We start from the raw sequence: 26,357 nt of genomic DNA on the forward strand, positions 1-26,357 counted from the left end.
TCAAAACCTGAGTGGGCAGAGCTGAAGAAAGGACAAGGGGACCGGAGAAGCAGCGACAACAAACAACAAAACCCAACCGTGAGGGGCAAAATGCCCAGGACCTGCGATATGGGTAAGAACGAAAACAAAAACAACAAAAAACCCAGAATATTGGAATGACGACTGAGAAGGAGTTCAGACAATGGGAAGCAGAGTAAGATTACTAGCTATCGCATTAGCTACTATCTTCTATTTTTTTCCTGCTTCTTTTTGTCTTTTCTCGGTCTGTCCTCATGAACATTTTATATACCGATTCCATTTTCTTCTCTCTCCTTTCTCTCATCCCCGCCCCTCTCATTTTCCAGTGTATCTTGCTTCTCCAGTAGCTATAACCACCAACTATGTTGCTGCTGCTACTGTTTTAATAAGCTATTATCCACTAGACCGAGTAATAAACAGCATTGTATTGGTTTATTTATTTAAAGCATATTTCATGTTGCCTTTACTTATTCCTTCCCTTTCTCTCGGTAGATCCCAGTTTTTGACCTATGCCATTTTTTTTCTTTTTCAAATTTTAATGTTTCTTAATAGACAAGCTTACTGGTGAACAACTCCCCCCATGTGTGTTTAAGAGCACTTTATTTCACCGGCGGTGGGGGCCCACACCTTCAATCCCAGCTCTTGGGAGGCTGAGACAGGCGGATCTCCATGAATTCAAGGCCAGCCTGGTCTACAAAGAGAGTTCCAGGACAGCCACAGCAGTTACAGAGAGAAACCGTGTCTCCAGAAACTTAAAAAAGAAAAGAAAAGGAAAGAATACTTTATTTCTCCTTAACAATGCGGCCACAATGCATTTGGTGATTAAAGCTAACAGGAAGGGAGAGTGAGCACACAGCGAGGCCCGCACAGTGACACACTGCGTCCCACCTGAGAATCAGGGCTGTGCTGCGGGTGGGCTTGGAGCAGCTCTTAATGCACACTGCACACTCTAGGGAGGCAACAGGATCATAAAAAAGAACGATTACTGCCACACGAGACCGGAGAAGGACAAGAGTGAGAGAAAGGAGGGGCGGGGAAATGGAATCAGTACACAAAATGTTCAGTTAGACCCCAACAAACAGAATAGGGAAAACAAAAAGAAATAGGGAAAAAAGGAGAGAGAACATAGCAGCTGATGTGACAGCTATTAACCTAAGCATGTCAATTCAACTGAGTCTAAAAACACCACTTAAAAGACAGCACTATAGCCAGGCAGTGGTGGCACACACCTTTAATCCCAGCACTTGGGAGGCAGAGGCAGGTGGATCCCTGAGTTTGAGGCCAGCTTGGTCTGTAGAACGAGTTCCAGGAGAGCCAGGGATACACAGTGAGACCCTAGAGGATAAAACAAGACTCAACTATATACTGTCTACAAGAAACCCACTTTCAAAGTAAAGACACAAACAGGTTAGGAGTAAAGACACAGATATCATCCAAAATAATTTTAGGATCAGTACTATCCTATCCAAATTTTACTAGCTCCCCCAACCACAGATATAGTTAAAAAAAAAATTCTATCCCCAAATTCATATGTCAGCCTAAGAGACACCGATAGTCAAAACAATCTTAGGTCAGGAGGAGCTGAACAAAGTTAAAAGACTCATATTTCCTGCTCTCAGAACTCATCACAAAGTCAAGGTATGAAAATAACACAGTGCTGGCCCAAGAACAGACAAACACAAATACATCAGACACAGAGACCAGCCGGATGGAATACGGTCCACCAAGAACAGACACAGAAACACAGCAGACACAGAGACCGCAGGATGGACGATGGTCCACAAATTCGCAACAACAATGTAAAATCATTCACTATGGAATGGGCAGTCTTGTGAACCAATGGTGCTGGGTAAACTGAATAAACACACACAAAAGAATGAAGCTTGGCCTTATTATCTACCATAAATAAAAACTAGCTCAATATGGACCAAAGCCTAAAATCTAAGAGATCCAATTATAAAACACTTAGAATAAAACATAGATGGAAATCTTCATGACATTAGGTGTGGCAATGATCTCTTAGATGTGATACCAAAGGACAAGCAAAGGTAGACTTCACAAAAATACAAAACTCTCAAGTATCAAAAAAAACTACCCGGAGTGGGATGTGACTCAGGGGAGCCTACATGCATGAGGCGGAACTAAATCCCCAGATCACACACACTGTGGATGTGAACACAGACAGAGACACTTCCAAGACAGTGAGTGGAAAGACAATCTACAATATCGGAGAAAATGTTTGCAATTCACATATCCTATAAAAGTCAAATAAAAAGATTCCTAAAGCCAACGACAAAACCCAAAAGCACAATTTTAAAAATAAGCAAAGCACTTGAACAGACATTTCTCCAAACAAGACACATGGCCACTAAGGACACCGAGAAAGTTCAGCATCCAGCAGCCACAGTCACTTCCTGTTCATTAGGACAACCACTTTTACCACAAAAATAAACAAGGGCGAACTGAACACAAATGCCCGAAGGGAGGCAGGAGACTTGGAGCTTTAGTATCAGTGATGAGGATGTAAGGTGGTAAGACAGCCTGTGGCTCCTCCACACAGTGAAACACAGGATCAACATATGATCCAGCAATTCCCGCTGAAGTCAACCCCTCGAGAGCAGGGGCTAAAACAGATGTGTGTACACCACCGTTGCAACAACACTGCTCACAACCGCCTCAGGCAGAAGCAATCGCATGCCCATTGAAGAAGCGTGGCTGAACACAGGGCAGCACAGGCCCACACAGGGAAGGCTACTCAGCCTGGGAGGAAGAAAGTCCTGACGCACACCACAGCATCCACAGATGTTTCACTAAGTGAAACAAGGCAGTCCCAGATGCTAAGCAAAGCAGAACTCCCCTCAGACAGGTGCCTCGGATAGGCAAATCCACAGGAAGTAGATAATACGGTAACAAGGGCCAGGAGGAAAGGGGAATGGAGGAGGGTTGGTGTCACACGGGGCAGGGCTTCACCTGGAGCAAGTGGGAAGTTACACAAGGACAATGTGAGTGTACTTAGACTGAGCTCTCTCCTTAAATGGTTAAAATTTTGTAACAGATAAAATAATATAAAAGTATTTTAATTAGTCATATAGAAATGTAAATAAATGCAATTAGAGAAAACAACAGTACATAGGGCTGATAACTTACAACAGGTATTTTTATTATTTATTCATTTGTCCATTTCTTGACTGCCACATTCTTATTACACACACACACACACACACACACACACATTTGGTTTTTCGAACAAGGTTTCTCTTTAGTTTTGGAGCCTGTCCTGGAACTAGCTCTTGTAGACCAGGCTGGCCTCAAGCTCATAGAAATCCACCTGCCTCTGCTTCTCGAGTGCTAGGATTAAAGGCGTGCGCCACCACCGCCCCACTGGCTACAATTTTTAAAAGTAAATGGAGAAAGACACACTCCCTAAAATACAGCTTGAGTAGCCACATTACCTCAGCAAGAGTCATTTCAGAATGAGGGAAACAGAGGCACAAATGGGCCAGGACACAGCAATGGAGCTTTCTTCAGGACATAGCAACTCTAGACACAGACATGCCCCACAGCAGTGTCGACACAAGACCAAAGCTGCTGGAATTGTGTGGAGAATTAGACAAACCACCACAGCTGGAGATGCCAAAGTCTGGATCAGAAATGGACAGAGGCAGGGGCTGGGGCGATGGCTCCTGAACAGACAGAAAGACCTGAGGCTGAGCCCCAGAACCCACATAAATAGTGCCAGGAGAGGTGGCACACACTTATAACCCAGCGTTATGAGGGAGAAGACACCCTCCTGGGGTTTGCTGGCCATCCAGCTTAGCCAGTTTAGCCAAATTTCAGGCCAGTGTAAGACCGGGTGGTACCTGAGGAACAAACACCGGAAGTTGTTCTCTGGCCTCACAGAAACACATGGATGGATTGGATGCACCATGCCCATACATACAAAAATGGAAAGATCTCACAGGCAGAAAATCAGGAATCACTACCGATCTAGACATGAAGGAGTTCTAGAGATAGACCACCTCACCCAGCAACCGCGAATCTACCTACCATTCTCCAGCTCACATGGAATGTACACTGAGACAGAGCCCACGTGGGCCATAAACACACCTTGGCTTAAAAGAACAGAAATCAAAGTATGCATTTGGGCTGCAATGGAATCAAACTAGAATAAATAGCAGAAAGCTTGAAAAAATCCTAATACCCAATTATTAAATGCCATGTTTCTAAATTTTATAAGGATCAAAGAAAAGGGCTGAAAGAAAAATTTAAAAGATATTTTGATAAGAAAACGAAAGTAGATCTTATCAAAAACTGCCAGATGCAATTAGAGTGGAACTCAGAGGAAATTTTATATCATAAAATGCATATAATTGGAAAAATATAAAATCAGTAGCCTGAGCCTCTCCTTAAGAAATGAGAAAGAGCTGGGCGGTGGTGGCGCACACCTTTAATCCCAGCACTCAGGAGGCAGAGGCAGGCGGATCTCTGAGTTCGAGGCCAGCCTGGTCTACAAGAGCTAGTTCCAGGACATGCTCTAGAAACTACAGGGAAACCCTGTCTCGAAACCCCCCCCCCAAAAAAAGAGAGAAAGAGGGACTGGAGAGATGGCTCAGTGGTTAAGAGCACTCACTGTTCTTGCAGAGGTCCCAGGTTCAGTTCCCGTACCCACACTGTGATGCACAGCCATCCTAACTCCAGTTCGAGGGGATCTGAAGCCTTCTTCCAACTGCTGTGGGCAACAGGCACACGTGTGTTGCACACATACACACACAGACAAAGCATTCATATACATAGAAGTAGATAAAAATAAACGAGAGAGAGAAAGAAATTGAAAGCAAGCAGAAGAAAAAATAAAAACTAGAGCAGAAATCAGTGGAACTGTAGACAGGAAATCAATACAGAAAATCAACAAAGCCAAAAAGATCAACGCCAGCGAAAAACTTCTGGCCACACTGGAGTGTGAGCTCCAGATGAGCTGAAGGAACGCAAGGGTGGGGTGAGGAGAGGACACGTCGCTCACAGACAGGAAGGCAGGGCCATCACTACTGAGCCGACCGGCCAAAAGGATGAGTAGGGACGGGGTGGACAGCCCTAGGGCCACAGCGGGACAAACTTAGGTGAGCTGTAACCACGCCTGGAAAGACTCAATCCATTAAAAGTCACACAATGGTAGCACATACCTGTAGCTCTACTTGGCAGGCAAGAAGGATCTCAAGGTCAAGGCCAGTGTGGCCTCCACTGGAAGACTGTCTCCCACACCAAAGCAAGAGCGAGGTGCTCTGACCAGGTCTAGATCTCTCAGAGAAGCGCCGTGAGTAACTTACAGCTTTCCCAAGCAGAAAGAACCATGATCTAATTTGTGAATTCTTTTTTTTTTTTTTTTTTGGTTTTTCGAGACAGGGTTTCTCTGTGGCTTTGGAGCCTGTCCTGGAACTAGCTCTTGTAGACCAGGCTGGTCTCGAACTCACAGAGATCCGCCTGCCTCTGCCTCCCGAGTGCTGGGATTAAAGGCGTGCGCCACCATCGCCCGGCTTTGTGAATTCTTCAGACAGTTAAGAACATAAAACAAGCTGGACACGGCAGCACACATCTCTAATCCCTGCACTTGGGAGGCAGAGGCAGGAGGACCACTGTGAATTCATGGCCACTCTGGCCTACATAGAGAGTTCCAGGCCAGCCAAAGCTCTATAGTGACTCCTGTCTCAAAAATAAAACAAACAAAAGGAAAGTGTGCTAATTCTCTTCTAGAAAATAAAATGAAAAGGAATACTGAACTCATGCTAGCCAGCCGATCTCACTACGACCCAAGTGAAGACCATAGGAGGGAACTCTATGGCGGAGATCTTTCAAAAACTAGCTGCGAAACTCCTTAACAGAGACCCCTAAGTTGAAACCGGTAAGGCTTGCCCTTGGTATTCAAGGCTGGCTCATATGCAAAATCAATATAATTATGCCACCAACAAATTAAAGATGAAAAATTATATAACCATGCAGATAGCAGAAAGAGCACTTGATAAAATCCAGCACATACACACACATTCACACACAGGTCCCCTCAGCAAACTAGGAAGCTAGTAGAATGTCTACAAATTGATCAAAAGAACTGTCAAAGACCTACAGTTTCTATCATACTTAAATCTAGATACCGTCCCTCAAGATCAGAAGAAAGCAAGGCTGTCTCCTTTCCCACTCTACTCTGCCATCGTACTGGGAAGTCCCAGCTAAGGCAAGTGAGACAAAGGGAAGGGAATACGGATCATACTTGTGGAGATGGTAAAATATAGCCATCTTTGATTAGAAATGACGCATCGATGCAGAAACCTCTCCGACCAACAAAAAACTAATCACAAGTGGCACAGAGGGCTGGAGGTTATTAGGTTGGTGTTTAAGATCAAGCGCTGTCTTATAAGCCATTGGAATTTGAAACCTAAAATATAATAGCATTTGCGTCAGCACCACAGAAAGGAAAGTAAGTGGACATATCTCTGGGAAAACATGCACCAGGTCTAATAGGGAAAGAGATGAAATTCAGACGAAAAACTGGAAGATGGAACTAACTGAGGGGTGTCAAACCATCATGGATATGCTGACCCAGTTCATGACCTCAGTCGGCTCTTGCCAGCTTCGTGTAGGCTTATGTGGGAAGGGAAATGATCATAGAATGGCCACCACAACACTGAACGGAAAGAACAGTTTCAGGCCCCTGGAGACCCTGCGGGGAAAGGAGGGTCCTGTACACAACATAGCTGGAACAAGCGGACGTCCCAAGGGAAAATGGAATCTAGACACAGTTCTCTATTTTTAGACAGTAGTTCTGGCTGGCCTAGAACTTACTCTGTAGACCAGGCTGGCCTTGAACTCACAGAGATCCATCTTCTCTGCCTCCCGAGTGCTGGGATTAAAGGCCCTGATACTTTGGGGCAGTTTTGTGGTTTCCTACATAATTAAAACCACTCTGCCACCTGAGCCCACAATAACATTCCCGATGATGTGCTCCAACTAGCTGTGGAGTTATAGATCCTGAACACAGACGCCGGAAGCAGCTCTAGTCAGACTGCCAAAGCTCAGAAGCCACCAAAAGTCCCTCCATGGGGAACACAGACATAAATGATGGTTCGTGAAGACAACGGAATGCTAGCTAAAGACAAACGAGCGTCATGGAAAGACATCGAGGAGCCTGATGTGGGCACCAAATGAAAGAATTCGTCTGAGAGGCTATGCCCTGATTGGTTCCCATGCCCCGACATTCAGGGATAGTAAAAAAGTTAGAGGTTGCCAAGGTTTAGGGATCAGGGAAAGGGGTGAAGAGGGAGAGCCCAGAGGGCACTTAGGGCAGTGACACCACATGATATGACAATGGTGAACACATTCGTCCAAACCCAAAGAATGTACAAGGTGACCTCTAATGTCAACTGTGAACCTTCGCTAAGAATGACACATCAGGGCTGAAGAGGTGGCTGAGCAGCTAAGAGCGCACACTGCTCTTACACAGGACGAGCACATGGTTCCCAGCACCCACATCCAGAGGCTCACAAGCTCCTGTAACTCCAACTCCGGTGGATACAGTGCCCTTTCCTGGCCTCCTCAGGCACTGCATACATGTGATACTTATGTACATATATGCAAAACATTCATATACACAACATAAAAACAGAAGTCTTTTTATAAAAAATTAGAAGAATACAGGGAGGGTAAGTGTTATGGTTAGAATGTGAAACACCCTCATAGGCTTGTGCATTTGACCACTCCGTCCCCAGGTATTTGACCACTCCATCCCCAGATGTTTGACTGCTCCATCCCCAGGTGTTTGACCACTCTGTCCCCAGGTGTTTGAGGGCTCCATCCCCAGGTGTTTGACCACTGTATCCCCAGGTGTTTGACACTCCATCCCCAGGTGTTTGACACGCCATCCCCAGGTGTTTGACCGCTCCATCCCCAGGTATTTGACCACTCAGTCTCCAAGTGCTTGACCACTTGGTCCCCAGATGCTTGACCACTCAGTCTCCAGGTGTTTGACCACTCAGTCCACAGGTGTTTGACCGCTCTATCCCCAGATGTTTGACCACTCTGTCCCAGGTGGTGATTGTAAAAGCTTCACGAGGTGGCTGTGAGACTTAAGAATTTCTTGAGATGGTCTTCTGTTTCCTGACTGGACACAATGTGATCAGCTGCCTCAGCTCCCACTGCCATGCCTCCTGGCACAGACAGGCTTTCCCCTTAAACCAGGAACCCAAATGAAACCTCCTTGTCAGTAAGTGATCAGCAGTGGGAAAACTTATGAATACAGGGGTGGGGAAGGGACAGAAGGGAGCCCCATCATTTTGTCTGTGTAAGCATTAACTTACTCTAAAAAAAGGAAGCCTGTTTAATAAAACAAAACATCACTGGCGACAACAGCAAAAAACTTTCTTTTTTTCTTTTCTGGGTTGGAGAAGAAAGAAAAATTCTGAGTTTGAGGCCAGTTTGGGCTACATAGTAAGAGCCTGCCCCAAAGTGAAATTATAAAGAGACAAAAATATTTTTCTAGGATACCAAGATAGAAAAGGATTTTAAAAACCAAATGCAGAGGAGTGCCAGCCACAGGACGGCACTGGTCACACAGGGAAATGTCAGTACTTGAGTGACAAGATCCCACACAGCATTAGCCGGTGATATCTCAGGGTCCTGGGGGACCGAGTGGGACAAGACATGACCTGGGTGAGGGGTTGATTGTGACACCCTACCACACACACATATACACACACACACACACACACACACACACACACACACACACACACACACATCTTGCTCTGCAGGAGGAGGAGACTGTAAGCAAGGGAGGAGAGAGGGCAGGGGAAAGAGGAGCGGGCAGAAAAGAGGGGAGCAGGCAGGAAGAAGAGGGGAAGTGGAGGAAGGGGAGGATGGGGGAAGGGTGAGAGCAGAGGGAGGAGGGCGGCGGGTCTCATTGTTGGAATCCCCATACTGTTAGCACTGTCTGGCTTTCCGCATTAGGGACAGCCCTCAGGCTGGCCACATCTCTGACATTCCTTAACTGCCCACATGGCGAGGCCTTTAAGTACATTGAAGGCCGACCCACTCCCAGGCTTGGTGCTTGTAGGCCTACAGCCTGAGCCTTGGTCCTCGTCCACAGCAAAGTGGAGCCTGCACCTGGGCAAGGAGGCCTATGGCCACACAGATGGCTGAGGACCTGGAAGACAGCAGCCGGCTCCTGTTTCATCTCTCAGTTTTACAGACCCAAACCTGTGCTTAGTCTGTGGACACTGCCTGCTTCATCCATGTATCAGTTGGAGTTCGGCTATTTCCTTACTGACCCCTTAGGGGTCCTTTATGTGAGGGAACCCCCCTCTCTACCCCCTTCAGACCAATGCTGCGTGAACCCGCCATGGTCGTAGTGACATAGAAAATGCTTGAGAGGATTTGGTACAGAGCACATTTTTCTGTCCTCAAAACATGAGGGTGGCCCTTTGAGGACACAACTGTATCTTCTCTATGTCTTGAGAGTCCAAATGTGCAGCCATCTCTGCTCATCAGGGGATGTTAACACTTGTCACAGGGTGGCATCATCCTGACTCGAACCTTAGAAAGGGCAGGGACCATCCAAGAGTCATCAGGCCCAAAGTGACAGTCTTCAGAGGACGGCTGGAACCTCTCCATGTTCTTTGGCCCAGTCCCTGCCCCCCTCATACCTACTGCCCTCAGCACCTGCCCCTGCCCTGCCAGGGCCACTGGCGATTCTCCACGTCCTTAGGTTCTTCCCCCAATGCCTACTTTCAGGGCTCTCCTGTTGCTACCCTTTCGCTGGGATGCCTGGGGGCAGGACAAGGTCACCCCATTTTGCTTAGAGGGGACAAAGGTGGGAGGAAGACTACAGAGACAGGGCTGGGAGGTGCCCCAGACATGGCCTATGTCACAAGGTTCAGTCCTAATCCCGTGCAGAAAACCCAGGTGACCACTGGCACCCAGACCATCTATGCGATGCCTGCAGGAGGGACTTTGCCTAGCAACAGGCCTGGACACGCAGCACCCTTCCATCTCTCAACACTCCCAGCTGTGAAGTCAGGGACAGAGTGGCCATCTCTCCCCAGGCATCTGTCCATGCTGCTCTGTCCTTGTTGCCTGCCAGGCTGGGCAGGGCCAGAAAGGTGTCGCAGGCACGGAGGGCACTCAGTTATTGATGGTCCTCTACAAAGGGTGGCTTGTGTCCTCAGCCTAGATCCCTGTCTGCTTTGCATGCCAGGCACCCACGATTACCACAATGTCCTCAAAGTGCTACCTTAGCACCAGGCGCTGTCCCATAGAGCAGCCAGGCACCAGACCAGCTCCGAAAGAAGGGTCTTCTTACAACCAGATGGGGTCTACCTTTAAGCAGGCTGCTCAGCTGGAGGAGGGCTCTCAGGTCAAGGCCATGCTACTGTTCTGGCAGGGACAACTTCAAAACCACTGTGCTAAGACAGTCCAGAACCTCAGCTCTGTGGATGTGGGAGCCGCGCTGTACCCTCGGGGCCTGTCCTGGAAGCTTGAGCCCTGGCTCCATCAATGTGTAGAAGGCCCTGAAGGAACACTAGATATCTCCAAAGGCAGAGGAGTCATCTAAGCGCAGGTTGAGAGCACAGACGGGTCAGGACAAAGATGCCGACACAGTCTGGAATGTACGATGACTCTCTGGCCCAGCCTGACAACTTCAGTCTCCCCTCTGTGGCCTAATAAATAGCACACCAGCAGGAAGGGGTCACCTTGGATAGCAGCCTGTGACATTGAGACATCTGTGGGACGTGAGCATCTGAATGTGTGCCAATGAGGAAGAAACTGTCCCAAATTGTGAGGTGACAGAGCAGCAACCCAGCAGCACCTCCCACAGAAGGCCACTGGCGCGACCACATCACCACCTTCAAAGGCCTCACTCCAGAGCCTGCCACATCCTCCTGGCAGAGGCTGCTTGTCGCTGTGCCCAGGAAGGGACAGTGGGAAAGTCACCACACAGAGACAAGAATTGCATCAAACCCCAGAGGGTCTGAAATTACCTTTGAACAGAGTGACAGCCAAGGCCGGGTTGGCTCATGGAGGACAGGCGAGGAGACATGACATTCCTAGTCTGAGGAGGGTATCTCAAGAACGCTGGCCACCGTCTGCACAGCAGCCACACTGAGAACACACAGCCTCCCAACTCAGAGGGCAACAATTCCAGTGTGTGTCTCCTCCGTCCCTCTCCCTTGCAAGCTCCTCAGGACTAGGGATCTGTGACACTTCAGATCACTTGGATTCATCTTTCTTGTTTTGTTGTTTTGTTTTCAAGACAGGGTTTCTCTGTGTCACTCTGGCTGTCTTGGAACTCGCTCTGTAGACCAGGCTGGCCTCAAACTTACAGAGATCTGACTGCCTTTGCCTCTGCCTCCCGAGTGCTGGGATTAAAGGTGTGCGCCACCACCACATGGCTTCGTTTTAGTCTTAAGGACTCTACATTACACAGATCCGTGTCCACGTCAACTGCAAGGCACCAGCCCATCCTGCAGGAAAGCGCAGCAACAAGTCTCATCTGCAAGAACCAGGTTTCCACAGAAACCACAGAGGGGCCTGTGGGAGGCTCTGCTCCTTATTTACAGGTGGGAGCCTGAAGCCCACAGACGCAAGGCGGTCTACGGTCAAACAGACCAGCGGCCTGCAGAAGGAAACACATCGCACGTCCGTTAAAATGTCCTCTGCACAACGACATTCAAAGCCGCGTCATTCCTATGGCGGATGAACCCTAGGTGACCACTGATGGGTGAACAAATGCGTCCTGCACATGCTCCCATGTGAATGACCCTGACGGACACTGTGCTGAGTGAGAAGACATGCTGTATGCTTCCGCTTGTTAAGTATATAGGAGAGCAGCTGTGGAGGCAGAGGTAGAATGGAGAATGCCAGGACTGGCGGAGGACAGGAAGTTGGTGTGCAAGACAGGGGGTGAGCAAGCACAGTGAATGGGGTGACTGCCATACGGTGGTGAGTGTCGTGGATGCTACCGAATCACATCCGTGGGCCATCGAGGGGCTAAGTTTCATGTGTATTTTACCACAAAAAAAACAAAGATGTCCCAGTGGTATACGTGGCCATGTCTCTGGAAATCTTTAAGAAACAATGAAAGTAGGCTGGAGCGATAGCTCACGAGTTGAGAGCACTGGCTGCTCTTCTAGGGGACCTGGGCTTGATTCCCAGCTCCCACATGGCAGCTCACAACCATCTGTAACTCCACTTCTGGGGGATCCAATGTCCTCTTCTGCACCACCCTCCGCACGCACACAGGCACTGCACACAAGGGATGCACAGATAGATACGCAGGCAAAACACATACACATAAATAAATAAAATTAATTAATTCATTATTGAATAGAATATTTTTAATAATCAATGAAAATGGAAAAATTAGTAGAAGAAATGAAACAAGCTGGCACTTTAAAATGTTCTGCTTTGGTCGAGTGGTGCTGAGGTGGAATCCAGGGCCTCTCACATGAAGAAAGCATCCACCACTGAGCTATATTCCCAGCTCTTAAAATACAGGTTTAAGGAGAACCCCTGCAACACTGTGAGACCAGTCAAACCTTAGCCTCTGGCACCAAACACTAAAGATTCAAGGGGGGGGGGGGACCTATAATGGTTCCAGGCAGTAAACAGTGAACTAAAAGCCAGTGGGGATGGGATAAGCTTTTCCTAGAGGCCCCCTGAAGCCACACCCAGAGCAGGCAGCCTCTGTCCCTCCCTAGCTCTAGCACCTTGGAGGCTACCTTGCCACAGAGAAAGAGACAGATGTCCCTCCAACAAGACAAGTTATACATCATGTCTGCCATGGTGAAGACGAGTTCCAATCAGTGTACAGATAAAATGAACCCGAGCCTGCAGAGGAATTGGGGGGAGGGAGCACCCGAACCATGGATCTGGGGGGGATTTGGGGAGAAGGATAGTCTCCCCCAGTCTCTGGAGGCTTTTATGACAGGAGATGAAGAGGGAAGGGAGAAACAGAGCGCTCCTGGATTGGTGAGGGTCTTCATCTCTGCAGAGAGCACACAGGCTCCACTGGTTTCTGGGGACATGAGATCTGAGTCGGGTGTATATCCAGCCCATGGTAGCCTCATGATACCCCATTCTCCCTGACTCAGACACACTGCCCATGGGCCCCACCTCCCATCCTGCCGTCCAGCCAGGGCCCTGCAAGGCAGCCAGTGCCCACGGGCTCTGGTGGGCATCTCACTGATCCTCGGCTGACTTTCAGGGCAAGCCAGATATGTGTCCTGGGAGGCCCAAGCCTCCGAGAGAGAAAGTGCATCGTGACGGGTTACAAGGACAAGTGTCAGCTCGAGCTGGAGTGGAAAGTGGGGCAACACTTGGGAGGAAGGAGAATGCGGTGAAGCCACGGTGGTGACATTTAGATCCCTGGAAGTAGAACCTCCAGGAAGGGCCGTTCCGGAAGTGAATGGAATCAGCCAGACTGGCCCTCACCCTCCCCTGTCTCTAGAAAGGGTGGGTGTGGCGTGAGTCTTCCATAGTCGGCTCGAGCTTTTCAGTTCCTGGCTTTGCCCCGAGGAGATCCCAGATCCTAGACGCTTCTCACCTAGTGGGAACCTGACTCTGCCATGCCTCGAGCCTGGGCTCCGGTCTGAGCTCACTTTAGGCCGAGGCCCAAGGAACGGCTAAGTTTAGAGACGTGGTCACCAGGCACCTGTCAGATGCTCTGGTGACAACAGTGTTTCTCACTGAGCGGTCTGTGAAGGTTTCACAGGGGAAGCTGGCTTGACAGAGCTGGGTCATCCACACCTCCCTTTTGGAAGACCTGCATATTAAGGGAGACCTTAGGGCCTCCTGAGATATAATTCATATAAACAACTCACTCAGTGTGTGACCCGACGGCTTGTAACATATTCACATAGCAGGCATCCGTTGCCATGGTCTAGGTTTCAGATTTCATTATTCCACGTTCTACCCCGTGGCAGTCAGTCATCACACACACACACACACACACACACCCGCCACAGTCATCACACACACACACACACACACACACACACACACACACACACCCGCCAACTGAGGATCAGATATGGACCACAGCCAGTGGGCCCTGACTGGGAGAGAGGTGGGTCTTCAAGCCGCTTGGGTGTGAAGACTGCATGTGCACATGGAAGCCAGAGGAAAACTTTGCGTTCCCTCAGGTGCCATCTCCACTTTCCTTTCCTTTTCATTTCTTTTTTTAAACAGTCTCCTTTGGCATGGAGCTCACCATGATGGTGAGGCTGTCTCTGCTGAGCCAAGCTTGCAGGCAAGCATATTTCACCAACTGAGCCGGCCCAGTCCAGCCATTTGACAAGCTGGGCTGTTTACTTTGCTGTGGTGAGGGCTCTTAAGCAGTCTGCACACAAACTCTTACATACATGGTTTCCCAAATCCATCCTCCCATCCCACCAGCAGCCTTCTTTGTTCATATCCTTTGAAACACAGACATTTTAAGGTTGATGAAATCCAATTTACCTGTTTTTCTTTTGTTGCTCCTATTTTAGTGTTGTAGCTAAACAACTGTTGCCACCTAGGAGCTTTATGGTTTTATCCCTACATCTTAACCTACGGTCCATCTTGAGATCATTTTGTATAGTGTCAGTTTCAGCTGCGTTCTTTTGCATCTGGTACCGTTTGACTTTGTTTCGAAACACAGTCTTGTTCTGCGCATCCTGAGCTCACAATCCTCCTGCCTCAGTCTCGGCAGTTATGGGATTTGCAGACATGTCCCACCACAATGAACAATGACCCAGGTATCCCTTTGTTGAATGAGCCGTGATTCTTCCCCCACTAGGCTGGCTGGGTGTCCCTGCCGAGCATCCGTGGATGGGCAGGAGGCAGCTCAGTGACTGGCTCGAACTCACAAGGTCCCGTGTTCAGTTCACAGCACCAGCAAAACCAAAACAACCAAACAAAAATCGAGCATAAAGGTACAGATGTATTCCGGGCATCCAGTTTGGATTCGCTGGCCTTCTGTCATCTTTGTGCCAATGTTACAATGTCCTGGCAGCTCTAATTTTTGTCGTTCTGAAACCAAGATACTAGAGCCTCCAATTTTTTTTCTTTTATAAGATTGTTTTAGCTACTCTGTTTTTAAGTTCATTTTTTTTTTCAAGAAATGACTTATTTGTATCCCTGGCTATCCTGAAACTTTCTCTGTAGACCAGGCTGGCCTTGAGCTCACAGAGATCCACCTGCCTCTGCTGCCTGAGTGCTGGGATTAAAGGCGTGCACCACCACTGCTCGGCCATTTTGGTTATTCTGGATCCCTCAAATTTCCTAAAACTCATGTAAATTTCAGGACAAATTTGTCGTTTGGTTGAAAGAAGGACAGTAGACTCTTCCAGGCGTTATACTGAAACTCTGGTTAAACCGGGTATAGCGCACGCCTTTATTCCCAGCACTCGGGAGGCAGAGGCAGGTGGGACTGAAGGCCAGCCTGGTCCGCAGGGTGTTTCAAGACAGCCAGGGCTACACAGAGAAACCCTGTCTCAAAGATACAAAAAAGTAAACAACAAAAAGGCTCTGTAGTTAAATTTGAACCATCACGCTGTGATTTGAATCTGAAGGACCCCAAGGCTTGAGGGCGGCTGACAGGTTTTGGGCCTGAGGGATTCTGAGGCTAACTTATCAATGTGTCAATCACTGATGGACTCAAAGTGTGAACACATCCCTGGAAGGTGGTAGGAAGTAGAAAGTGGGGTCTAGTTGGAGCTCACAGGGTGGGAGGCTGGAAAAGAAGAGGCACTTCTGCCTGCTTCCTGCTTCCTGCGCGCACTGAGGTAAAACCCTCTGTTCCAGCTGATGCGCCCGTCACGGCTGTCTGCTGCACCCCGAGTGAGCCCAGAAGCAGCCAGGCCAGTGACCGAGGACTGCAGTCAATCTCCCATAAGCCAGCCTCCTGCAGTATCGCGTTTCAGGAATGGAAAGGTGGCGACATAGCCCTTAATAGTCGTAAGCCCGCAACCCATGACCAGGAGGTGTTGTTCCGTTTATTTTGGTCTTTACAAAAATACGTGGTTTGTGGTTTTGAATGTACAAATTCTTCTCTTCTTTTGCATTTTTCTTTGTGGTAGTGGGCATTAAACCCAGGGCCTTAGGCACCACTGGCCTTACCCCCAACTCCTCTTTTGTAAAACTTAGCACAATATTTCATTTGATGAATTATGATAGACTTTTGTATCACTATACTGAAATTAGCTGGTTTTTTTTTTCTCTAACAGTCTTAAATCCATTTCTTGAAATTTTGTACAAGATTGAGTCATCTGCAATCAGTTTTATCTATTTTTTCCAATCTGATTAATATTTTTTTCTTACACAAATATCCCTGGCCACCTCACGGCTGTGAACCTCATCGCTGTGATCTATGAATAAGGGTGATGTCACTGAGGATTCTCACAAACACCTTCTGTCTCCTTCTACTCCAGTCTGCAATATTTTTGTTCTGTTTTGAAGTCAAGAGAGAATATATGATTTTGTCAAATGCTGATACAGCTTGAGTGCAGACTTACATTCAGCATACAGGTCCTGTGCTGAAGGTTTGGTCCTAGCTGGTGGCACTGTCTGTGGCATCCAGTCGGCGGAAGTAAGGCTCTAGGGGCAGGTCTTGGAAATGAAAACCCAGAGCTGGCTCCTTTAAGCTCTGCCTATGGGTACTGTGGAGAAGTGGGGGCTCTACTCATGCTCCCAACACCACTGTGCCACATCCCTCCACATTATGGACTGAAATCTCCTGGAGCTGTGAGCTCAAATCAGTCCCCCCTCCTTTACGGTACTTCTGCCAGGTATTCTGTTACAGAAATGAGAAAAATAACCAACAGAGGGGCCTGGGAGATGGATTAGTAAAAGTGCCTGCCATGCCAACAGACCTAAGTTCAGATCTCAAGCACCCACTTAAAAGGTGGGCAAGGTTGTGTGTTTATAACCCTAGCTCTGGGGTAGAGGAGGGAGAGTGGGCAGGTGGATTCCTAGAGCTCACTGGCCAACCTGTCTCGAGATGCATGGGCTCTAGACTCAGTGAGAGACCCTGTCCCCAAAACTAAGATGGACGGCAACGAAAGAAGGTATCTGATATCAACCTCTGGCCCCAGCACATATGTAAATCCACAGCATGCACACATGTACACACACACACACACACCACAGCATGCACACATGTACACATACACACCACAGCGTGCACACATGTACACACACATACACACCACAGAGTGCACACATGTACACACACATACACGCCACAGTGTGCACACATGCACACACACATACACACCACAGCGTGCACACATGTACACACACATACACACCAGTGTGCACACATGTACACACACACCACAGCGTGCACACATGTACACACACACCATAGCATGCACACATGTACACACACACACACATTACTGCACACATAAAATTCTAAGTAGCCAATGCAAATGGTTTCTCTGTATCCACTGGGATGGTCGTAGGGTTTCCTTTTTATTCTATCCACACCATCTAGTAGAGAGATTTCTTTCTGAATGTTAAACCAGCACTTGCCATTTCTAAAATAAATCCTATTTGTCATATTGTATCATCGATTCATGTGTTGAGAGGTTAGTGTTATTAATTTGTTTAGGAAGTTGCATTTATATTGTAAAGGACACTCATCTGCAGTTTTCTTCTAACATCAGTGTCTAACTAATTCCTTCTAACATTAGGATACTATCATGGACCAGCATCATTCTGACTGAAGTCAACTGGGACGACCATGGAGGCCATGGTGAATTACTAATACAACCTCTAGTACAGGTCTATTCTGATTTTCTATTCCATCCTGAGCCAGTAGTCTGTGTCTGTCTAAGCATCTTTCAAGATCACCGAGGTTATCTAACCGTCGGCACACAACCGTTCATATTTCTGTGTACTCCCCTCTGTGGGTAGTAATGCCACCTCTGTCTTTCCTGGTCCAAGAGAGGTTAGCATTCCTTTCTCTTGACCCTACTACTCTGTCTACAGATTCACCCCTTCCTCCGACCTGATGCTCCCAGATTCCAAGAGGTGCCCATCACGTGTCGCCCTAGCAGGTGCCCATCACGTGTCACCCTAGCAGATGCCCATCACATGTTGCCCTAGCAGGTGCTCATCACGTGTTGTCCCAGCTGGTGTCCATCACGTGTTGCCCTAGCAGGTGCCCATCACGTGTCACCCTAGCAGATGCCCATCACAAGTTGCCCTAGCAGGTGCTCATCACGTGTTGTCCCAGCTGGTGTCCATCACGTGTTGCCCTAGCAGGTGCCCATCACGTGATACCCTAGCAGGTGCCCATCACATGTCGCCCTAGCAGGTGACCATCGCGTGATGCCCTAGCAGGTGCCCATCACATGTCGCCCTAGCAGGTGCCCATCATGTGATGCCCTAGCATATGCCCATCACGTGTTGCCCTAGCAGGTGCCCATCACATGTTGCCCTAGCAGGTGCTCATCACATGTTGCCCTAGCAGGTGCTCATCACGTTACCCTAGCAGGTGCCCATCACATGTTACACTAGCAGGTGCCCATCACATGTTGCCCTAGCAGATGCCCATAAGTGTTACCCTAGCAGGTGCCCATCACGTGTTACCCTAGCAGGTGCCCATCACGTGTTGCCCATCACATGTTTCCCTAGCAGGTGCCCATCACATACTGCCCTAGAAGGTGGTTTCCTAAGCCCTTATGTCTTTCACCCATGTCCCTCCACTGTAGGAGGCAGGCACCCTTGGCTGCTTTGCTCACTATTACTTCCTGAGCAGCCAGAAGAATCCTGGCAGATGGTGAGCATGCAATCAGATTTGTACAATGAATGAACAAGTCTACGGAGAGGGTAGAAATCGGGAGCAGACTGTAACTACCACCCTCAAAAGAAGCAACAACCTCCAGTCTGACAACCACCACCATCAGGCCAACACCAGCACCTGACCTATGGCTGCTCCAAGCTGACACACGCCGTGAGTGTACGATCACAGCGGGTTTCAAAGTCATGGTATAAAAAAGGAATGCAAAACATGTAACAATTTGTCATAGATTACATGTCGAACTATATATGAGAATATGTTAAATACATTATTAAAATTCGTTTACTGTCTTTTGATTTTTTTTAAGTATTAGAAAATTCTAAATCACACTAGTAGCTTCCCTGTGTGACTAGATTTTCTTTCTTCCGGACGGTGCTGTTCTAAACGCATGTATAGCATAGGGACTCACGTCATTGTACATCAACAGAAAACACAAAAGTTCCAAATGCTGTTAGTGAGGCTTTCGGAGAACAAGGAGCCACCTGGGAAGTTTGCAGACTTCCTGGCATTTCCCTCTCTTATCTGATGAGGTGACTTCCTGGTGTTTGCCCCCCTTATCTGATGAGGTGGGCTGGGGTGAAGCTGAGACGCTCCCTGCCCAGGGGGAAAACTACTCCCCTAGTCTCTCCTTCTGCAGACCTTGCTTCTACTACACCAAGTCCTCTAACAAACGGTCTGGACCAAACCCTCCAGACTCTGGGCATCAAAGTCCCTTAGAGTGCAAGAAATAATGGGAAGTATTCCATTACAAGATAGCGGGAGGATGCAAGTCGCCTACAGGCTGGAAGCCCGTGGATGTGCCTCTCCACTTGGCAACGTCAGCAGACCACTTGGACTAGCCATCTGGGTACCCGTGAGGACCCTCATCTGCAGGTGTAAGGCTTGAGTGGCCCACGGCATTGCTGAGCCACTGCTGCCACCTACTACATGCAAGACATGGTCCCTAAGCCGTTGAATATGTTGGCTCCTTGTCGCAAAAGGCACTGTTGACGCACATGTCAGCACGCCGTAACAGCTGGCATCTCCCCGAGGGCAGAGCCCACCTCTCCGCTCTAGGCTTAAGGCGCTGTTCACAAAATGTGAGGACAATGTCGGAGGGGTTCAAAGTTCAGCCCTGTGCAAACCGTGGACCTTGAGCTCTCCTATAACGCAAACTTAAATCACTGCCTGGCTCTTACCACTCTGTTCTAGAACTCAACAGAAATGTGTACCTAGTCTGACAAAGAATCATAATTTCGTTATCTCAGGATCATTATGCCAATACTAAAGCACCCTGTCCAAGGGCAGATGAGCCCTGATCAAGTTTGTGACTCTAACCCAGGAAATAATGCAGCTGGTAACGCCACCTCTGACAGAAAAAGATGTTTTTATTATCAATAAATTCAGATTCTCAGGTGCCTAAAATATAAGCTTGTATGTACTATGCCCATATGATAACGCTTGAAAAACCAAGTTGATACATAATGCATCCCGTCTCACCACTAACAAAGTGGCGTCAGCTGTAAAAGATGGCTTCCCAAAGCTGGGTGTGGTAGCTCAAGCCTGTAGTCCCAGCAATCAGGAGGTGGAGACAGGGGGATCAAGAATTCAAGACTAGCTGAAGCTCAAGACCAGTCTGGGCTATCTGAGACCCTGTCTCAAAAAGAGAAGAGCAAACCAGATGCTTCACCGAGAACACATCAGATTTCTGGTCTGTAAAGGAGCTAGAAAAGCAGGGTTAGGTTTGGAGCTATATTTAAAATTTCCGGAAAGGCCACAGGTCTTGTTGGACCAGAAGATATAAGCTGAAGGGGGTTCTCCTAGGGCCGGAAACTGCTCTGGGATCTCCACTCAGTCCTTCTACCCTAGTTCCCTGAGTACCAATGACCTGGACTTTGACAAGGATTTCCCTACCAGAGCCCAAAGCTACACTGAGCGCACAGCCCCTCCTTCAGTGCCATCCCATGTTTCTAACGACCAAATGGGCTCTGACTTCAAATAAGGGTCTTCTCATTCTCCACCACCTAGCACACGACTGGTGCCAAATTTTGGTTTTGAAAAGATGGCTGAGGGTTGTACAGCCATCTATCTCTCTTCTACAGAGGCACAGTCCGTGCCCACCCGAAAGACGTTCTAACATGAGTGGGCTCAGGAGATGGCTCAGGCAGTAAGTACAGCATTTGCCACGCAGACATGAGAACCCAAGTTCAGCTCCCCGGCACCCAGGGAAAAAGTTGGGTTTGGTTACGTGTGCCTTAATCCCTGTGCTGTAGGGGAGAGAGACAGGAGGGTCCCGAGGCTTATAGGCCCAATAGTCTAGCCTTAGGGAGAGACCCTGTGTCAGCAAACAGGGTGGAGAATGACCGAGGAAGATACCTCACTTCCGGCCTCCATATGCTCCTGCGCACACATGAACATCAGGGCAGAAGGCTGGCTTTCTGACATGAGGGGCTGTGGAGACATGTCAGGATAAACAAAATCATGCTACATACATGGCGAGCCTGCCTGTTTTCAAATTATAAACACGCAATAGATGTGTATGCACTATGGTTATACATACACACGTACCCTTACGCTGACAGTCATGCTTTCTCAGGGGGTGGATTATAGCAAAGGGCCACATTCTACTGCATATATTTCTGTATTACTTGACTTTTTCATAATGGGACTATATTACCCTAGTTTATTTAACGAATAAAATAAAATTCTAAGTCCTACTGGTCTCGAATGGGGTCAGAGTGTTAGTGGTTAGGGAGAGGTGAAGAAAGAAGTGACATTTTCACAAAGGAACTATGGACAGGGCCCTGGGTTTGGGAATGCACAAGGACAGCAAGACAAGCCACTGGCTGAAAGACGGTCACGGTCCCCAGGAGCCTAGGGTCTGAGGGGGCCACAGGCTAGCCAAGAGTCTGCCAGCTGAGTGAGGATGCTTCTGACGCACAGAACAGAGTGGCTCTGTCAGCCGCAGTGAGCAGAACTGGATTTCAGAACAAACCCCTCAATGGAAACCCTGACCTTCTCCGTGCCCCTTGCGATCTCCCCTGTAAACTAGGAAGGACCACAGTACCTGTTCCGCAGATCCATCAAGTTAATATAATAAGCACCAGTGAAGTGCTAGCAACTGTCACCAGAACAGAGTCCGGTGGCAGGCATGCAGATGTATTCTTAGCTCCCAGCAAAGTAGGTTATGGTATAAAAATACCATTAAATAGTAACTAAACTAGCGTCACCTTAATGCGCATCTTGCCAGCAAAGCTAGCATGTGCGATTTCTTTTTAAATTACCCTATATTAGAGAATCAAGACCAGGGCTCATTCTGAAGAGCAAACCATTAGGCAAAGGCCAGAGGTCCAATTATCCCATCCCCTCAGATGATGTGAAACCCACTCTGGCCAAGTCCTGGGACTCAGCTCCCAGGCAGGAGTCCCAGCTTCTGCTATCATGTGAGTAAGTAGTCCAGGCCCAGAGCACCCAAGACAACACAGAACAGTGTAGGTGGCGTGGTGGGCACAAGCAGATGGGGGGCAGCCCTAGCAAAGGCCCTGAGGCAGAAAGGGTGTGGGGTCCTCCAAGGCGGGAGGGAGAAAGCCAACACAAGAGGAAACACAAGGTAGCACCCAACGCTGAGCTGCCCTGGATGTCCTAAGTTTATCAAGTATCCAGCAGGCCACCCAGCGGTCCAGAGCAGGTCAGAAGAACCAGCAACAGCAGGCAGCACACAGACACCCCAGCCTGCAAGGGATGCTGACTGGGGGCAGGAGGCGGAGTCAAGGACACATTAAGGTCAGCTCTGGGCCTAGGGGGTGGGGCCAAGAATGGTGGCGGGTTCTCTGGGCTGAAGGTCAAGGGTGGTCTCCACAGCCCAGGCTTGGTGAGGTAGCAAGTCACCATAGATGCTGTCATAAAAATAACATTAAATAGGAACTAAGCTATAGGCCAAGATCCCAATGCCCTCTCTCCCAAAGTACGTGTGTCCACAAACCCCCAAATTATATCCAAACCTACGGAAGTGCTTTTCTCCAGGGAGACCACCTATATTTTAATAAGACAACCGTCCTCAGAAAGTGGAAAATTCACATGCATTAATACAGAACTTCGTGAACTTTCTACCGTCGGCACTTCCTATCAGCCAAAGCCAGGGCTGGTGCATCGGGCTGGGAGCCAGTGGAAGTGGGCACGGCAAGGCATGGTAAAGCCTCACCAGGAACCCTACCACCAGGGGCAAACACCAAAGTAACTCTCATCCCTTGCACCGGCAACTATGTGCACAGAGCTGGTCATGTGACGAGGGAGAAGGAACAGGAAGGAGGCAGCCTCGATTTCCGTGAGGAGCAGAGCAGATAATACATGGTGCCTGTACCACGATCACCACGTGGCAGCCACGGCCACGGCCTGTCAGGGCCACGGATGTCCGCAAGACAATCCTAACAGAAAATCAGCTCTGGATTTTCACATTAAGTTATGAGAAACCTGGGAATGATTATATGCTGATAAGGATATGAAGGCAGCGAAGAACGGGAGTGCTTGAGCCAAGAGAGGAGAAAGCGGGCTATTTAATATTTATTTGTAATGCATCACTTGATATAATTTTAAGACAGGATTTTAAGAAAAAGTGGTGAACAATTGTCAGTTCTGGGAAAAAGAGACACCAATGTTTATTGTTCCCTGGGTTTCTAAATTTTTAAAACACATCCAATAAGAAAATAATTTAAAGTACCCTAATGCAGCTCCATGTGGACTGAAGGCTCCCCCACTTTGCACAGTCCTTGCTCTGGGACCCTGGGTTCATGGTATCTGCACCCCAGCCTATGAACCCCCAGGCAAGAACTAGCTACAAAGAAAGACACACGCTGAGATGTCTCACAGGCGGGGCCCCAGAGAGCCATTCCCCTCTGCCAGCCCACCTGCTGCCCAGGCCTGAGGAAGGAGATATCTGGATCCGAGAGAAAGCCCAGAGCTGCCACCAGACAACCAAGAGCAGCTGTAGGCCTGGGACCAACCCTTTGGCCAAGCAGGGGACTCAGCATCTCCTGACTGGAAGCCAGGAGCTCCAGCTTTAAATAAACTTGGATGTGTCTACCTGGGGCTGTGAAGCGGCACCAACTGTGCCCCAGGCAGGCACCGTCAACAACTAGCCAACATGGCTACGGGGGGGGGGGGAGCGGTTAGGGGGACTGGTGAGCTCCCACAGTTTATCCTGAGGGCAACATCCCCTTCATTCCTCTCCTTGCCCATCCCTGGGGCCTGGCATCCATCAGTCTCCACAAAGGTATGCTAGGCTGAAATGACCACCCCTGACTAGCTGGCCTTCCACACCAGGCTTGGGTCTCACCTGGCACCTGTGTGGCGTCCCCACACTTGGGTGAGTGTTCATTCTTTTGTACCTAGGGAGGAGCTGGCAGTCTCAGCTCTCACCTGTGCCTACTGCAAATGTCACCCTTCAGCCTCCACTTCCCAGCGGGGGTGGCAGCGACCACTTTATGCTGCTACTCAGTGCAGGACAGCTCGCACCAAGGTGGAGACACAGACCAGCTAGGTGACCTGCAGGTTATGATCTCTTGACATGGACTGCTCAGAAGATACCAAGAGGCCCAGTGTGGGGATACAGGCTCCTGGGCACACAGAAGGATACAAGCAGGTTCCCTAGGAAGGAGAGACTTCCCACCGCTCTGTTTTGGCAACCGCCACCTGCCTCCGGCTGCACAAGACAGCTGTTGAGGAAATGGGCAAGACCCCTCTTACAGCATCAATTAGGTCTGAAGGGTTTCCCCCTCCATAACATCGAGGCTGCCTCACCCCCACCTGAGGACTCCCAGCCATCACCTCTTCCTCGCAGAGTACAGCCCCCACTGGCTACTGGTAGCTTCTTCAATGACTCCAAGTATAAGAGGACCCCTGGAGAAGAAGTGCCGGGATGGCTGTTCAGGTCCACCCAGCCTCGGTCCTTGCAATCTGGCATAGGCTTCCTCCTGTCACTCCACTTGGCTCCTCACCGCCACCCCCCCAGGCCTGACCCAAATCCTCTGGGCACGTGCAGGAAGAAGTGGGGAATGCACACACCCCCACACTCCTCCAGCTGGGCACTCCACAATTATCAATGATCAGCGTCCCTCGCCCACCACAAGCTTTCAGACGCTTTTTTAGTAAAGGAAAAAAAAGGATTTGCGGCTGGATGTGTAAGAGGAAATCTCGCCAGCGCCCCCACGGTGCAGGAGGGATGGGGGAGGGGACAGGGAGTGGGAAGGAGGACCCAGCTCTGGAGTTATGCAGCTAGCACCTAAGGATGCCCCTGCAGTCACCTTAAATCCCAGAGAGAAGCTCCAGGCCTGACACGAGGCCCCTGGGGGACTTTGGTGTTTCAGGTACCCTAGGGGCAAATGCAGGTCTGGACGCTTTAAACCATAGCTTAACCCCCATATTGCTCGTGCTGCGGAGCAGGTCTTTGCGCCAGGGCACCTGTTCCCCACGAGGCCGTACCCGAAATACGCCTTCGGAGTCCCTCCCCCAACCCTCCCATCACAGGAGAAAAAAAAAAATAACATAAAATAAAACGGCCCAGAAGCCAACCTCTGTCTGCCTCGATGACCCTGAAATCAGAGGCCCAACTGGTTCCGGGCTTCACTCTCTCACCCCCCACCCCATGGCCTGATCCTGGCTCCCTGACCTCGTCCACCCCCTCCAAATTCTTGTTTCCAGAAGAATCTGGGGGAAAAAATCAGCCAGAACCCAGATTCCCCAAGGGACCCAAGGCAGAAGCTGCTCCCACGCTGCTCCCCCAGAGCAGATGGGGCCACGCGAGGAGCAGGCGCGGAGCGGGTCCGCCACCGCTGCCGCCAGCCGCTCGGGTGGGGGTGAGGACAGGACTGTGGACGACCCCCTGGGGCCATGGCCGACCCCTCGGGCACTCTAGGCCTGGCAGCCGCCCCCGCGTATCGCTTGTCTCTGACCTCCCCGCCGCCAAATGCGTCACGTCTGCCCGGCGCTCAGGGGACACCTGCTGCCGCCCCCGCCACGCCGAGTCCAGATCCTCGAGTCTCGGTCCCAGCCAAGCTATGGCACAGGGCAGGGCCGAACGTGCTGCGGTGGGGCAGCAGGGGTCCAGAACCCGAGGCTCGGGGGTCCGGGCGGCACGGGGCAGTGAGCTTGGGCCCGCAGCCCTAAGGAGCCGGGGGCGCGCGGGGCCGCAGTGCGCGCGGAGCCGGCGGCGATGGGGTCCCCGCTCCCCGGGGTCTGCGGACAGCCCAAGCGCGCTGAGGCTCTTACTTGCCAATATCCTCGTATAGCTGGTACTCGTCGGTGAAACGGGTGCAGGTCACCGTGGTGGCCATGGCGGCGGCGATCGGACTCGGCGTGCGCTCGGCTGCGCTCGGGCGGCGGCGACTCCGGCTCCCGCTCGCGGGCACGGCGGCGACACGGGCGCGGGCGCGGGAGACACCTCGGCTCGCGGCGCCGGGCGGGGGCCGGGCTGGGCTGCGCCGGGCGGCGAGCGCACGCGAGATCTGCTCGCTCTGTCCCCGCCAGGAGCGCG

General features: G+C 49.7%; 1 protein-coding gene across 18 annotated transcripts in view; it reads right to left on the reverse strand.

The window, feature by feature from the left end:
* Positions 1-26,157, reverse strand: part of Camk2b (calcium/calmodulin dependent protein kinase II beta) — an 86,960-nt gene extending 60,803 nt beyond the window's left edge. For all 18 annotated transcript variants that reach the window (XM_038321363.1, XM_038321344.1, XM_038321327.1 and 15 more), the window contains exon 1: positions 26,093-26,157. In XM_038321363.1, coding sequence (XP_038177291.1) covers positions 26,093-26,157 — 65 coding nt within the window. The remainder of the gene's footprint in view (positions 1-26,092) is intronic.
* Positions 26,158-26,357: the final 200 nt, after the last annotated feature.

This window comes from Arvicola amphibius, chromosome 1 (assembly GCF_903992535.2).
Source record: "Arvicola amphibius chromosome 1, mArvAmp1.2, whole genome shotgun sequence".
Classification (NCBI taxonomy): Eukaryota; Metazoa; Chordata; class Mammalia; order Rodentia; family Cricetidae; genus Arvicola; species Arvicola amphibius.